This window comes from Alligator mississippiensis, chromosome 2, assembly GCF_030867095.1.
Source record: "Alligator mississippiensis isolate rAllMis1 chromosome 2, rAllMis1, whole genome shotgun sequence".
In the NCBI taxonomy this organism is placed as follows: Eukaryota; Metazoa; Chordata; order Crocodylia; family Alligatoridae; genus Alligator; species Alligator mississippiensis.
This window is the reverse complement of record NC_081825.1, coordinates 188,709,565-188,725,982: the sequence shown is the minus strand read 5'-3', so window position 1 is coordinate 188,725,982 and position 16,418 is coordinate 188,709,565. Positions and strand designations below refer to the sequence as shown.

Sequence of the window (16,418 nt, the reverse complement as noted above, 5' to 3'; positions counted from 1 at the left end):
AACTCCACTCTAAGCTTTGGTCACATGTAAGGGCACAATATATCAAATGAGAAACACCAAACACTTCCTTTGCCAGCAAATTTGAAACTGCCTCCTCTCCAGCCAGTTTTGTACACTGTTGTAACTGTTGTCTGGAAGTGTGCCAACCCTGAGAGCCACCAAGAATAAGGAAGTGGGGTACTGACGTGGTGAATGTTCTGACTTTCTATGCCAAAACCATCTGCATCACTATAGAAACATGCTTAATCTGTTACTGCCTTATGGTGTACTATGCACCATACTCAGATGCCAATCATATTGGCCACAAAACAAACAAACAAACACCAAAACAACCCCAGGAAAAAATATCAGCTAGGGAAGTGGGGCTCAATTTTTTTGTCCAGCGGGTTGGATGGTCAGTGCCCTGTCCCTCCACAGGCTGGATCCAGCTGGTGGACCTAATCCGGCAACTAGGGGCAGGCAGGGCAGGGTCTCTTCCAGCTGCACAGAGGGCAGTGGGGGGCAGCCCAGTCCTGATTCAGCCATGCTGGGGAAAGGGGCTTGATCCAGCCCCAACTCTGCCCCACAGAGGGATAGGGGGGCATGACGCAGCCCCAATTTGGCCCCAAAGGACAGAGGAGCACAGCCCAGCTCCTAATGCCCTTGTGACGGGAGGATCATGGCCCAGCTGACTCACTGTGCAGGAATTGGGATTTTGGCAGCAAGGAAGGATGACAGCATTCACTTTCACTGCCACCCCACCATTAAATTTTCTGACCCTTGGGAAGCCCCACAGACCAGATCCCAAGGCTCTGCATTTGGCCCATGGGCCAGATGTTGAGCACCCCTGAACTAGGGGGTTAAATACTACATTTAGATTGGAAAACTTTGTCATTATGAGAGGGTGTTCATTCCTACTCTAACTTACTGGAAAATATTCCTAACGTGCAAGGCAAAAGTCAATGGGGCTATGTCTATTTACTCAATTGAGGCCCTGGCACATTATTTGCATCATGGCAATGCCCTGAGGTAAAAAAAACACAATTGGGTTCGAATTTGTCATAGGTGATGTTTGTGCAGAGCCAGTTCCTGTCTAAAAGAACTTGCCATCCAAGTAGATAAGCCAAAGGAAATATTTCAGCTTTTTACAGGACAGGAGCAGATGTATAGAAAAAGGAAGAGACTTGACAAGGTCACATGGGAAGCCTTCTGCAGAACTGGGAATTAAACTAAGTATTAGGAGACCAGGGAATAATTATGAGGCGGGCAAGATACAGCTCACAAGCCAGATCTGGCCCTTGGGACCATTCCAAAAAACTTATTATTACTGGCAAACGGCTGCCCCTCTGAAAGCTGGCAGGAGGCATGGGCTTTCAGAGGTCATGTACCGGGTGGGCTCTGTGCTTCCACCACCATGGGGCTCCCAGCACTCCAGCTGGGGCAACGAGCACAGTGGCATACGACTAGACAGCTGGTGAATGAGGAGAGGAGCACCCACCTGCAGTGGGGGGGGGGGCTTGTGGGTGGTGTGGGCCCCTCAGCCACATGCCCCCCCATGGTGCTCAGCCCCAACTGCAGGCGGAAGTAGCAGCAGCAGGTGGCAGGCCCTAGGGTGCTCACGGCCACGGCAGACAGAGTCCGCCAGTGGCGCGCAACTCAATCCCGAGAGCTGAACGTGGTGGCACCGAGCCTACCCGCCAGCACATGCCTTCAAACCAGACTGGGCAGGCTCTGTGCCAGCACATGGGGCTCACAGCACTGTAGGTGGGAGCTGTGTGCCACTGGGCCGGGTCGGCTCCATGTCTCTATTTGCAGCTCCTGGGATTCATCCAGAGCCACATGCCACCACGGGGCTCTGCCTGCCATGGCCATAAGCACCCTGAGGGCCCGCTGCTGCTCCCAGCACGTGGACCAGGAACCATGGGGAGTTATGCACTATTGGGCCGGGTGGGCTCCATACTTTCATGCATGGCTCTCTGCTGAAGTGCTGGAAGCCCCACATGGAGGCACGAAACTGGCTCAGCCCAATGGTGCATGGCTCCTGCCTGCAGTGCCGCAAGCTCTACATGCTGGCACAGAGCCAGTCTTGTCTGGCGTGAAAGCATGCGCCAGTGGGCCATGCCAGGCCAGCACCATGCTGCCATGTGCAGCTCCTGGGACTCGGCCAGAGCCATGCACTGCTGGGGGGGGGAGGGGGGGGGCGCGGCCTCTCCCTTACATGGCCATGACTGCCCTGAGGGCCCACTGCCTACTGCTGCTGCTGGCAGCAAGGACTGTTGGTCCCATACACACCCTCATACCCCCACCCCACACAGACCCAAACCCTTATAACAAAATATACAAGCGTAGGACTTTATTTTGAGCTATTATGCAATCACCTCTATAAGCGCTATGCAAACACATAAAATTAAAATATGTATAGTAGATGTTTGATTTTTGGTATGTGTGGCTACCCCCCACCAAAGGAGTGCTTTCAGGGGCAAGAGGAAGAACTTCTGGTGGCCAAGGTCAGGAGTTAGGGGGTGGGACTTCTAGCTCCAAGGGAGTGACCGGGGGTGGGGCAACTGTCAAGGGGCGGGGCTACCCCTGCAGCCCTCCACAGCTCACCAAAACTTGTTAAGTGGCCCTCCAGCCAAAAGAACTGCCCACCCCTGGATTAATGCCTAAAAGGAAAGGCAAAAAAAAAAAAGAAGTACCAGGAACACATAATCAGCCCATAACAAAGGAAAAAACGTTTTAATATTATACCGTATGCCTCTAGTTCTGCTCACGGCCAAAATATACAATTTCTGTACCTTGAATGAGTAGGAGTTCAAACAGGAATCTATAGATCCTTCGCTTTATGAACAGATTGTGCCTGAGTCAAAGAGACTACGATGGTATGAAGAAAACACATAAATTGATGGTATTATTGCTAAGATTGCAAGAACAGGCCTAAAGTGTGCTTAATGATAAGAAGTAGGCGTTCTAGGGAAATCATTAACACCACAGTGTTAAACATATATTTTATTTTGAGATATTAATGCAGGGGTGGGCAATTACTTCGGCTGGAGGGCCACTTTATGAGTTTTGGTGAGCTATCGAGGGCCACAGGGGCAGTCCCGCCCCTTGGCAGGTTCCCCACCGCTTGATCACCATCTTGGGACCAGAAGTCCCATTCCCTAACCCCTGACCTTTGCCACCAGAAGTCCCTCCCCTTGCCCCCAGAAGAACTCCTGGGGGATGCCATGTTGGAACCAGAAAAAAACAAAATCATATACTAAAAAAAATCAAACACCCACTACACCATAGTTTTCAAAAAATCTGTGTCCTGGTTTGTGTGTGTTTGCATAGTGTATATAGAGCTGATTGTATAATAGCTCAAAATAAAGTCTTACTCTTGTTTATTGTATGTGAGGGGGGTATGCATGCGCGTGGGGTTTGTGGAGGGTGTGGGGGGGGGCCCTCACCCCCCTCAGGTTGTCTCTGACAGAAGTATATAGCAATTCTTTTGTTGTAAAGAACTTGGAAAGATCAAAAGAGGGTAAGATGCTTTCTTTTTTGAATGGATTCCTATTTGAAATCTCTGGGTTTCTCTCGTGACTGCCACATAGGTGTTTGGCAGACAAGGTTCCTTGGGTGAATCTGATATCTTTTATTAGACCAACCTAAATGGTTGGAGAATAGTTATTAAGCAAGCTTTCGGGTTCAAAAACCCTTCGTCAGGCTAAGGAAGCTGCAGCAGTTGGTGTGTGCTCTTCCTGGATGGAAGAAGGTTTGCACACCTAACTGTACTATTACTAAGCAGAACCCCACAGCATTCTTAAAGGATCTCATGGCACCTTAGTTGAGAATCACTAATCTACACCAAGAGATAATAGTAGAAATAAAAACAGCTGGAAGATAGATTCTTTTTTCTCCGTGCACCCTCAGTAAATACGAACACAATACAGCTAGAAAGAACAAGGATATGGGCTGTGCTCTGGGCTGTGGCACCTGTTAGGAGAATCCTATCGGTGCCCCTTGGCAAACACTCTGCTACAATTAAATGATAGGCAAAGCTGCAGTATTGCTGGAGGAAGCCAACGTTCAGCAGCTCACTCTGGCTTTCAGCTGTGTGTGGCAGTCAGAACACCAGCAGAAAACTAAGTGGAGAGGTTTGGAAGGCAAGAGCTAACTACGGCTCTGCTGCTGAACTGTGTGGAAAATAAGGACAAGTACTCTATGCTATGCCGCTTTACTACAGCTCAGTTAATCCAGGTGTAAAATGGAAATAATTTTTACTTTCCTCACAAGGATATTAGGAGGCTTACCGTGTATTTGTAAAGGGATTTGAACTTTTCCAGAAGCATGGTAAGTAAATATTAGCATGTGCCACCCATCTAGAAAAACCCATTATTTGTTCTCAGACACCCAAGGGATCTTTGAAATACTTCCTCTGCCCATATATGGTGATGAAGCAGGCATTTTGTACAGGCTTACCATGTCCTTCAATTCACCTTGTAGGCTAGAAAGACAAGGATCTCATTTTCCAACTCCCTGTTAAAAGAGTTGCAAATGGATTCCAACCTTTGCTCTTTGGATCTCGTATACCAGGCAGAAAAAATACAAGCCACCCTCAGTTTGGTGGTTTGAACTTTCAAGCCATAGCAAGGCTCACACACACACATCCCCACCCCGTTTCATCCTTGAAGGAAGTAAAAGGGTAGTATATTCATGGAGACACAGAAAGCAGGGAAACCATATGTTCTTAATCCATAACAACAATGGTGTATTCAGAAGTCTGGGTAGATTTGCACCTTTTAGACAAAATCAGAGATGTATAGCATACAAAGCCACTCTCAAAAATGAAGGGCCAAATTTTACAGATGATATGACAGGTTTTGAATAGTACAGCCCTGATACCTAGTTTCCAGGGTTGATAGGTATCAAGAATGCATGTCAGGAAGGTTGCACATCAGAATTCTTAAAAGGGAAGCCTGTAGTCATCAATCCACAATACACCTTTATAATGTCGAGGGTTATTAAAGTCTCCATATTCTAGGCTTAAAATGAATCAGCTCTTAGAGACACTGCAGAGGAAAGATAGTCCTACATCTGCCTACTGCAAGGTTTCTACAACTTTCTCTGGAACATGTTACTGGACTAGATCAAATATGGAATAAAGATGCTTGGGCTCCTAGAAAAATCTCTTCCTCATGCATTCAAGCAGGCGCTGCCTTCACCAATACCTGCTTCAGAAAGCAGCTTTGCTGGGAAGTGTCAATAGAATTAAGACCTACTGCTAATATCTAATAGACCCATTGGCAGAGAGAAAGTGGAACAGCAATCTGTAGTCTCAAATTTTTGTTCCAACAGTCTATTTGCTCAACATTTATTTATCTGAGATCATTGTTCCTTTTTAATGATAAATCTAATACTTCCACAGGGCCTTTTATCACAGGATCAAAATGCTTAACAAGATGCTATACATATCGCAGCAACCTGAAAGAAGAGAAGTATTACTTTGGTTTACAGGGCAGAAAATTACCCATTCCTTTCTTCTAACCACTAAGACACGAGCCCTCTCAACCCATTTTCATAGCCATTTCAGACCATGCACAACAGCCTCCTTCCAAGACCCAAGTCAGATGCAATTTGCAACATGGGTATACTTGCATACATACAAATATCATGGCTAACACATGAATCTAACTAGTCACCTAAGGCTGGCTTAAGAAAGCAGCTTCAAAACTGGGTACCTAGTTCTTGGATTGGGTTTGATTCTGTTTCTACTGACTGTCCACCATGAAAAGATCCCAGTCCCACTCCAAAAAAAGGGCATTTAGTAACTGCACAACCAAAGAAGAAATACAAGCAAGTATATCTGACTGTATATCATCTAAATATATGTAGTGTTAGCCATTAGCATTTGATTGCATTAGGATTTCTCAGGGACTCCGATCTACCAAAAAGCTCCAGCCCAACCAATCCTAGGAGAGCCTCTTCATAATGCAAAGTTTATTTTGTTTATGACCAGAATGCAGCTCAGCCTCTCATCCTATGGATCTATAGAAGTACCACAAAACATCACCATCTTACAAATGCAAACCACATAAACCACTCTTTATCCAACCTATTATGAAAACAAAATGAGTCTGGGAAACTGTAACTTAAGCTTTGGCAATCATCACTTCTTTCTCTCTCTGTCAAAAAAACCACAAGGCCCCAATCCAACCTAATCACAGGCAGTGCCACTGCAACAAGAATACAGCCCAGTGCTGACAAATCCAGTTTGATAGGAATCTCCAGCCTGCTGAAGTCCCAGAGCATCTTTCAATAGTAATCTGGGGCAATGAACTGTGCTTGTGATGTTCAGGAGCCACCCAAGGAGTTAAACAAACTATTAATTACAGTGAAAATTAGGCACCTATACTGCTTTAAACATCTCAAGCCACGCCTTTCTGAATAAGACCAAGTCTGCACACTTGAAGTCACAAAGGGAGGAAAATTGACTTTTCCACATGTACAGCTCCAGCACACAAACAAAACAGTCTTCCTGTCTTTTAAGCCAAATCACCTCCTACTTTTCTAGCCAGACTTAGTTCATGCCCTTTGGTTCAACTCCAGCTGACCGCCGGCCTGCCTCCATCTGTCTGCTTCCATGCAGCCTTTACTTCACTTGACTTTGTTTGGGGTTGCTTGTTTAAAAAGACAGATCCTTTCCATACTAGGTGATTTCTCATTTCATCATCATCTCTTAACCCAGTAATAAAAAACCCTGGGCCTGGTGGGCAGAAAGAAATTAACTAAAGCTAAAAACAGAGCATCTTGTTTTCCAGCAAACCCCAGACCTTCCAGAGGGGCAAACCACATTTAAATACCTGTGTAGTATCACAAAAACACATTTGGCCTTGGCACAACCACTACCAATTCGAGTTAATTGTCATTTAAGTCTCATGTGTAAAATACTATGCCTCAGTTTAGATATGAGTGAGTAATCAGTCCTGGATTAAAACAGCTGCCTGTTTTTAGCCTAAAAAAGAAGACAGTCTTGAACAGTGGTGCTCAACATTTTGGCCCAGCAGGCCAGCTGAGTGGCCCTATGGTGCCACCGCACACCAGGACTGAGCCCTGAATACGGGGATCAGATCCCGGGCCACCCCCACACAACTAACATAGTGGGCAGGGCCACATACCCATGAAGAGCCCAGTGGCCTTGAGGACATGGCACCAGGGGCCAGATCTGGCCCACAGGCTGGGTATTGAGTACCCCCGATCTAGAAACATTCAAGGAAATAATACTTGGGCAGGGGGAGGTTTAGATATTACAGGCATGAATATAGTCTTGAAGCGCCACTCCTCCAAGACAGAGAAGACAAAGCGGTCTTATATTTTCCTCCAGCTCTTCCCATCAGCCCCTAATCATACCATATATGCCCACCACAGGCAACAGAAAATAGCTATGTGCTGTCTGGAAAATTGAATTAAGAGCAAACTCTTCCTTCTAATTAGACACCTTTCTGGTAATGCAGCCAGCATGTGCTCCAGATCTGGAAAGCTGCCACTGGCTGCATTAGATAATAAGCTGGGTGATGCTTCTCAGAGCAAGTCAATTTTTCTTTGGTTATGTTTAATTATATTGAAAAGCAGCTAATCTGGCTTCTGGCTTTCTTCAGCCCCCCAGGGACCCTTTTTCAATTGGGTCAATTCCACTTTGGAGGAAGACAGCACACTTCCATATCCAAGACTAAACTGCATTGTTCAGTTTGTGACAGAGCCCAAGATTCATAGATGTAGAGTCGGAAGGAACCCAAGTAGATCTTCAAGTCTGACCCCCTGCCCTGGGCAGAAGAGAATACTGGGCTCATATGACCACAGCTAGGTAAATTATCAAGCCTCCTCTTAAAGACCCCTAAGGTAGGAGCCAGCACCACTTCCCTTGGAAGCTGGTTCCAGATCCTAGCTGCCCTGACTATGAAGTAGTGCCTTCTGATGTCCAGCCTGAACCTACTCTCAAACAACTTAGATGCAGTGGTGTGTTTGGGCTTCTCAAGGAGAGCTTACAAAGTGGCATGCAGAGGAGGAACACAGGATCCCTGATGAATCCGATATCAGTAATTTCCCATCTGAGATGGGAGAAAGACAAGGGGTTTTCTGTTTTGTTTTTAAAGGTTTTTGGCAATTCCCATGTAGTTTCACATTTCAGAAGTGCTCAGCACCTCCCAAAAATCTGGTCATCACCAGCAGAAAAGTGGGCTCCAAGTACTTTTGAAATGACAGCACCAATCCATAACAAACAACAACAAAAGATTATGGGACTTCTTTTCCCTTGCTTGCTGAATAGAGTTAGTTTAAAACTACTTTCTTTCTTCTACAGGACAAACTTCTTGTTAGCATGCAAGGACGTTGCAAAAAAACTCAACTGAAACTTTTTTTGTTCCGTCTCGCACTTGTTTTTTGCCAACAATGCCTGACCTCAGTGCACATAAGCGAATGAGTGTGGGGAGCTGTGGAAGGGCAAGAGCAGAGTAGCTTTGCATACAAATGAGTTTGCCTAGTGTCAGTCCTAAGAACCCTGGTGTGTACTGCAGTTTAGCAAGGGACTGGAAATGAGTGTATAGGTCAAGTTGGATTTTCAACCTGTGGGGCAAGGTTTTTGAGAGAGCAGAGCCTGGAGGAGGTGCTCAGGCCTTCTGTCAATGCAGCCCCACATTCACAGGACACGGAGACTCTGAAAACCTTCATGCGAGCAGAAGCCGGAGGCAGGGTAGAGATGCACCTTATAGACTAACTAAAAGCAGAGATGCATAAGCTTTCATGAGCTCAGAGCTCACTTCTTCAGATGCTGTGAAAAGATGTGCACACAGCAGTCTATCAAACAGAAGGATTGATGAAAGCGAATGCCCTTCTATAAGATACTTCTGCCTCTAGACCAATACGGCTACAACCTGGATACCTGACACATGGAAGAGACTGAATTTTAGTGAATTTTTTAAAATGAAATCTTCATCATTTTACAAGGAGGAAGCAAGTTTGACCACCTGAAACCTGAGACCCTGCTCCTGCCTTTATTCAAGGCAATTTGCATCATCACAGAGCCTCACAACAGAGCTCAAAGACACCGTGGTTACCACGTAAGAAGTGCCTGTCCAGAAGAGTATTCCATCTTTTTACTCTTCGTGAAATATGAAATACCTTAACCAGAAGGAAATATGACTATGTCCTGCTTGCCACCAAAAAACTTTGAGGCAAACAGACTACTCCAACTTTTCTCCAAGTCTAATCTGCATAAAATGAACTGTTCCAAACAGAAGATTTTATGACACCTTCAACTCTCCTATGAAATATGAACTTTCATTTCTACCCAGGAGAACTTGTACAATCTTTTCTTCTATGCCTGAAGAAGGGTGTTTGTGCCCAAAAGCCAGCAATTAAGGATTCTTTTTGCAAAAACCTAGTTGGTCTAATAAAAGATCTTACCTCTACCACAGGTTCTGATTCATTTTGCATCTAGACCAATACAGCTACAACCCGGATACCCGAGCTCTACCCTGCTGCTTTCTGCCTGACTTCAAACTAACACTAACTACCTCTCTCCACAGCCAGTTGTAAAGCTTCGAATCCAAATGTTGAAGACACTTGACATTAAGTTGGCATCAGCTAGCCCCATTTTATGGCCAGACCATTAAGTTTTAGGTATCTCTAAGCATACGCCAGAATTGGCTGGTCATACAAAGCTGACAGCCAAACTCTTCAGAGCAAAAGGCAGGACCCAGTCTCAAACCTTCTGTCTGGTTTAGAAAGGGGTGGCTAACCTATAGCATGCAGGCCACAAGTGGCACAGGCAAACTGTGTGCATGGCTCACAAACTGGGGCAGGGACAGAAAGCACAGCAACACACAGGGCAGGGAACAGAAAGCAGAGAGGCAACTTGGGCAGAAGGGGACTGGAGTGGCACTCGAGGGTACAGGGCTAATCAGCGGCACACCTGCCAAAAGATGTTGGATCCCACTGGTTTAGAGTAAGGATGACAATGCTAAAAACACACATGCTAAGTGTAGCATCTGTGTTGGGCAAGACCTGCATCCTATGGCTGCCGTTGTTTTTCTGGGAAAAGACCTTTAAGATAGGGGTGCACTGATAGAGATTTTTTGGGGTCAATACCAATGGCTTACTTAACAAGCCATATCAGTCAATACCAATCTGATAGCCAATATGTAGCCCTGCAGCATGGAGAGTGGCGATTTGCTGTTAAGTCTGTTGTGGGGAAAGGGGTGAGGGGAGGAATGGGGCGTGGGGGGCAGACAGAAGCTCCCGCGGTGAGGGAGGGATTGGGGCTGGGGCAGGGGGAGAGACAGGCACTGCCCAGTCAGGGAAGGGCAGGGCATGGGATGGAACAGAACCATGGCTCATCCGAGGGGCGGGGGGGGGTGCTCCTACCGCTATGCACACCCTGGGAGGCCATGGGGGGGCATGTGCCCCTAGATCTGCACCTGGGGCAGGGTGGGCTGCCAATGCAGGCTGGGGCCAGACTCCTCCCGATGAGGGGCGGGCTGGGGGTGTGCTCGGGGTGGGCGGTAGCAGCACTGGGAGTGGGGCTATGGTGAATTTTGGGGTGACTGCAGCCCTCCAACCTCCCTCCCAGAGTCACCACTACCTGCCCTAAGCACAGCCCTGGCCCAGCCTTGCCACTGAGATAAGCCCAGTGCAGCTTCGGCCCCAGCCCACAGCGGCAGCCCGCCCCACCCCATACATGGAGCGAGGGGCACACCCCCCCACGCCCTCCCAGAGTGCATGCAGCAGCAGGAGCCACCACCCCTCCCTGCACCCCCCCCATGAGCCGCGGCTCTGTCCCGTGCCCTGCCCCACCCTTGCTGGGCAGCATCTGCCCCTTCCCTGGCCCCAGTCCCACTCCCTCCCTCACCGCTGGGACATCAATCTGCTCCCCCCACCCCCCATTCACTTTCCACCCCCCTTCACCCCTTCTCCCACAAGAGACTTACCAGCTGGACCCGGCTTCTCTCTACGCTGCCGGACTGCATTCCTGATTGCCTGCATGCGCGCAGCCGCAGCACAGCAAGGGGGCATTTATCAGCCACATGAGTCAAAACAGCCAATTGTCAGTACTCTCAATTTTCCTCATATTGGTGCTGATCCAATATGGGATTGATGCATCGGTGCACCTCTACTTTAATAAGAAGGTACTCACTAAAGCCCTCTAATTCTACTGCACAAGTCAGATAGCAAATCCTCTTTGCACACTGTTGGCACTTGCCAGGTAAATCTGCTCTGCTGGGATTCCAGGGTGACCACTGAACAGCCCCTGTGATGCTGAGGGACTGTAAATTAAGCTGAATCTGGAGGGGATCTGGGACAGAAGTTCAATAAACCAATTTAACCAGATCAGTTAAGTCTGATGCTACATCCATCCAGGTTCATCTTAAACCGGTTTTGGCCATTTTGAAAGCGGTCTATGTGCACTGAACTTCTCTTGCGTTACTAATTTCAACCAATTTCCAGACAAGGTCCTTTGGATAAATCCAACATCTTTTAAATCAGACCAACTCAGATGATCTGAGGGCATTTGTGCCCAAAAGCTTGCTAAGAAGAATTTTTCTGACTATCTGTAGATGCTTCCTCAGCCTGATGGAAGGCATTTGTGCCCAAAAGCTTGCCAAGAAGAATTTTTCCAACTATCTGAGTTGGTCTGATTAAAAGATGTTGGATTTATCCAAAGGACCTTGTCTGCCTATGTCCTTAGACCAACATGGCTACAACCTACACCCCTGAAACTGATTTCTAATCATTTATACCAGTTTGTGTGTAACTTCTTGTCACCATATAACTAGGGACAGACCAGAACAAGAAACAGAACAGGATACTTCCCTATGAAACAAAGCAACCACCTACCACATGGGATGACTGTCATTTCCTATATGAGACAGAGGTGGCTGCTAACAGGCAAGCTGGCTCAGCAATTAGGCGCTTGTGTAGTTCCCATACGTCCTTCCTGTCAATCCTAGTGCTGCCAAAAAGGATACCTTTCCCTTCCCCATTCCCCAACCCAGACAACTGTCAAGAATGACAGGAAGCTATAACAAAAAAAGAAAGAAAAAGCCACTGTCTGAATGAGATAACTGGGAAGGAACAAAGAGGGGAAAAAAAGCAAGGAAAATGCAATAATGCCATACTAAAGTTTTTAGATTAAGATAGTACCGATTACCCTCCTCTTGTTTTAAGGCAGAAAGCCTTATTTTTAGGGAGCAAGAAGTGGTAGCTGCATAACTGAAAAAAAAAATATAGTGCTACATTCACTTTGCGTTTGGAGTCATGCCAGGAATAAATCTGGACCGTTGCATGATTCTGGTTTAGGTTTCCACAGGGAGATGATATTGGAGAAAATACACAGAGCAGCAAGGGTGCTCCCAGTTCAGCCTGAATCCAAACTGGGTTCAGGAACACCCCAATTGATTCAACAGGTGTACTGAATATAAAGCCCCAGGAAGGTAGTCTTACAGTTAAAGTATCTGACAGACCAAGGTTTTACTCCTAGTTTGACCAATGACAAAAAGCATCCCTGGATGTCACTTTGCCCACTCATAAAACAGGGCCAATGACTGCATTGCCGGGGGCACAGTACATCTTCATAATCCCACGCTAGCAAATCCTCCAAGATTTTTTTGGTGGAGATGTTATTGATATGCACAATATTATAGAAAGACTGCCGCTTCTCAGCATGAGGGGAAGGATTAAAGACTAAGAAAGTAACAGAACAAATAGGAAATTCCCAGCAAATAAACAATCAGGCTTTGGGTGATAAGGCATCTCCTGTTTACATACCTAGCAAATCAGTTAGTGGTGCATTGTCTGATAATCATTGCTCCTTGGCCTGGGTGGGGACTTGGTCATGTAAATAGAGCGCCTTTATGAATGGTGCCTTTTAAGTGAGAAAGCCCCAAGTCATTTGGGATTTTTTAAGTTTCTTTACCAGGTTTCCCCTTCCTTGAGCTCCCCTCTGTAGTCATCATCACCACTGCTCTTTCTAGTTGCTAATAAGGAACACTGTTGCAGAACTCAGTGAAAATGGGAATCCACAGGGTATTTTTTTGGGTTTGTTTTTTTTTTAAATCACCCTGCTAACTAATGTAAAACTGCATCTCTCAAATGGTGCCACTCTGCAGTGTCCGATCAGCACCCAGATGTGCTGTGACCTCAGATTAAAAAGTAGACTGAAGGGTCAGACATAGCCATGTGTTCATAAACATTCGGAAAACATTAACTCTAAAACCAGGGGCCACAGTCAAGAAAGTATTAAGCAACTATCTCATTCTGGCAAAGGTGCAAGAATTGTGTGTTATCTGAACTGCCAACCTACAACAAGACCGCAACAGCTTCCACTGTTTTTCAGTAATGATAGCTAGCTACAAGAGCTTCCCCAGCAATCTCAGGGGGAGGAAAAACATATGAAAAATAAACAGCTAAATTGAACAAAAGACATTCTCCCCCCCACCCCCAATTCCTATTATTTCTCCCAGAAGCGGGGGTGGCTCATCATAAGTTAGGCAGTAACACTTATCCTGGTTACATATCTATAAACGTTCGCACATGAGAAATGCAAGGATGTGACCAATTGCTGAATTAACAAAGCTGTGTATATTGACTATTCTCCCCCCTAATTGCTGGAGCCCTCTGGGATGCCCTTTCTGGACAGACACAGGGAAGACAGCTTGTTTCCAAATAGTAGGAAAGAATATTTCCCAACTTGCACTGACTACAGAATATGACTTAAAAACCCAACAAACCCAAACCCCTCTTGAACCTGCAGATGAGGCAAAGACTTTTTCTGAGCAGTGGGGTGTGGTCCCTGCAAAATTCTCCAGGCAGGGAGGGAGGGATAGGTGGGAGGAGTGTGGGAAGTAGCTCGGAGTGGCCAATTCTTTTGAGACACCATCATCCGCCTACTTTAGCCACCAAGCAAGTTTTAACCCCCACCCTCCAGGCTGAAAACTGTTCTCCACATAAGAGGCAGACGGCAGGAAAGGGTGACATCTGAGAGCCTCCAAGAACGACATCTCCAAAGCAGCAAGCTATAGCAACCTCAACCACAGCAACAGACTGTCACTTCCCATGTAGAGGCTGCAATCTCTCACTCCACCCATCTTTCAAAACACAGAACAATCCTACCACTGGTTAAACATATTTTTAGGAGCTCCATTTCTCATCACTTCGAGCCATTTACATGCATTGTCCAGATCCAAATTTGCTGCCTGTATTAAAAAAGTTTGGCAAAAATCAAGTGGCCTTGAATATAAAAGCCTGTATACGTAGAACACAGTTGGCATTTTCTCTTTAAAGGACACAGTTCTCATTTTCTCTTGACATGACAGAAAGACCAGGAAAGATCAACTTTCAACTCCAAAGCCCTGGCCTCCATTACATTTTCATATATTTTGGCAATTAATGAGTCTCAACTTTCAATCAGTTAGAACCCAAGGGGAGGCACAAACAAAACCAAAACACATACCACAGAGCTAAAAAAAATAAAACCTTTCCAAGTGTCTTAAATCTCGATTATTATATGGCTGCAGACCTGTATACTGAACACAGAGGCATGCCCCATCAACCTAGCAGACAAACAAGTAGGCTGTCTCCCAAGCATTGTTTTTTCCCAGTGCAGCTCACAGGTGGTTTATTAAGTTTGAAGACCATCTGCACACGCAGCAAACCAAACACATTTGCCATTTCAAAAGAAAGAGGGGGGTGGTACAAATTGACTCAATTATTGTAATCAATTATTGTAGCAGTGGTTTTGGGGAGGGGGATGGGAAGAGATAGTTCCCAGCTTTGGTTTTCTGAGCAAGCTAGGCTCTGTTATCAATGCAACACCCATTTTTGGGGTGAGCCAATCTTCCCTCCCCCCTCCATCTTCTCCACTTAAAGGTTGCTGCTGTTCCCTCCCCAGGTCTCATCCCCCAGAGCTGCTAGGGAAAAAGAAGAAAGCTCTGTGCCTCTCTCCTGCAGAGGATGGGAAAGTCAGCTCCTTTCTGAGCCTGCTGCATTATTTTGGTGGCAATCTGACACCAGCCAGGAGCAGGAGAGAGCAAGCTGAAACATAACATTCACCTTCCTTTCCTTCTCTACCCCCCCCCCACCCCCACTCCCTTTTCGTTTTCCCCAGCCATTAAATCACATGCAAAACTGCACCCCAAGCAAATGCACTCACCCAGAAGATAAAATTGAAGACAAACAGCAGATATTTGATGCACTTGGTACAGCCTTCCACTCCCATGGCTGAAAATTTCTGCAAGCAAAGCTGCCTGGACGCTGTGGCCTGATAAATCAGAGCGTGAGATGGAGCTGCTGCTCTTGCAGAGCCTGATCACAGCTTCTCTTCCTCGAGCTGAAGCACAACATAAGCAGAAAACTGGACTGCTTCTCTGGCTCCTCCTGCTTGTGAGACACCCCCACCCTGCAATCCGCCCACCCAAGCACAGGCCATCTTAAAAGGGAAGCTACCGCCTCCTGGGGGTATCTACCCCTCATTTCTCTGCAGCCTGTGCATCTGTCCTCATCCATAGAACAGCAGCAGTGACAACGACAGTGAATGAACTGAGACTGTAAACCGCAAAATTGAGGCTAGGACTAAGAGACTGCAACTGGATTAGGGAAAGGACTGTGTGTGGGTGTGTTTATTGTAACAGGTGCTAGGCTTTAAATATGGTTTAAGGTGTGTGAAGAAAAGCTTATCCTAGATGCTGTATCTATCTATATGTTTTAAAAAAAAAAAAAAAAGTATTTTCTGATCCATACCCCACAAACACAGAAAGGGAGAGGAGCTACCATCCAGACAGCACTTGCTTTTTTCCAGTCACCCAGCAAATATGAGCCACGAAGGCTTATGGAAAAATAGTCTCCGCCAAAAGACCCCTCAGACTATAAGCAACTACAGAAAAAAGCAAAATATTGAGGCTCTGGTGGATACAGGTGTCATAACCCAAGGGTATGATTTTGTGTGTGCTTCAGCACTGCAGAATTATTTCCCGCCACGAGGAGCTTTCTTTGCAGGGTGCAATTCTCAGTTGCAAAGAGAAAACCCCGGTGCAAAGGAGTTCCTGCCACCTGCATGCAAATTTGTTCCCCACTATTGGCTGTTTCTAAATTATTCCTACGTGGCTTGAGCGGTTTCTGCCCAAGTTGGAGGACTTCACAACCATCTGGAGGAGGATGAGGACGAGTTCACATCTTGTGAAGAACTCTAAGCGCTGCAGAGCCTAACAAACCCAGCGTGTGCCTTAAGAAGGATATAGGGGCCTGATCAATCTCTAGCCTCCCCCTGTCACCGCCTAATCCCTCGATGTACCCTTCCCTGTGCGCTCGTTCCACGGAGCCTAGAAAACTTTGCGTGTGTGTATCCAGAGCTCTTTCCGAGTTATTTCAAGAGGCTCGAGTTTGTCTACGGGTCTTGTTCGTACGAGTTT

The 16,418-nt window shown here is 46.4% G+C and overlaps 1 protein-coding gene across 2 annotated transcripts in view; it reads right to left on the bottom strand.

The window, feature by feature from the left end:
* The window catches only part of CD81 (CD81 molecule), a 97,664-nt gene extending 82,291 nt beyond the window's left edge, over positions 1 to 15,373 (bottom strand). The window contains exon 1 of one of the 2 annotated variants that reach the window (XM_019476857.2): positions 15,164 to 15,373. In XM_019476857.2, the coding sequence (XP_019332402.1) occupies positions 15,164 to 15,229 (66 nt within the window). In that variant the 5' untranslated portion in view covers positions 15,230 to 15,373. The remainder of the gene's footprint in view (positions 1 to 15,163) is intronic. The other variant, XM_006271192.4, reaches the window with a different exon arrangement.
* Between the last annotated feature and the right edge of the window lie 1,045 nt (positions 15,374 to 16,418).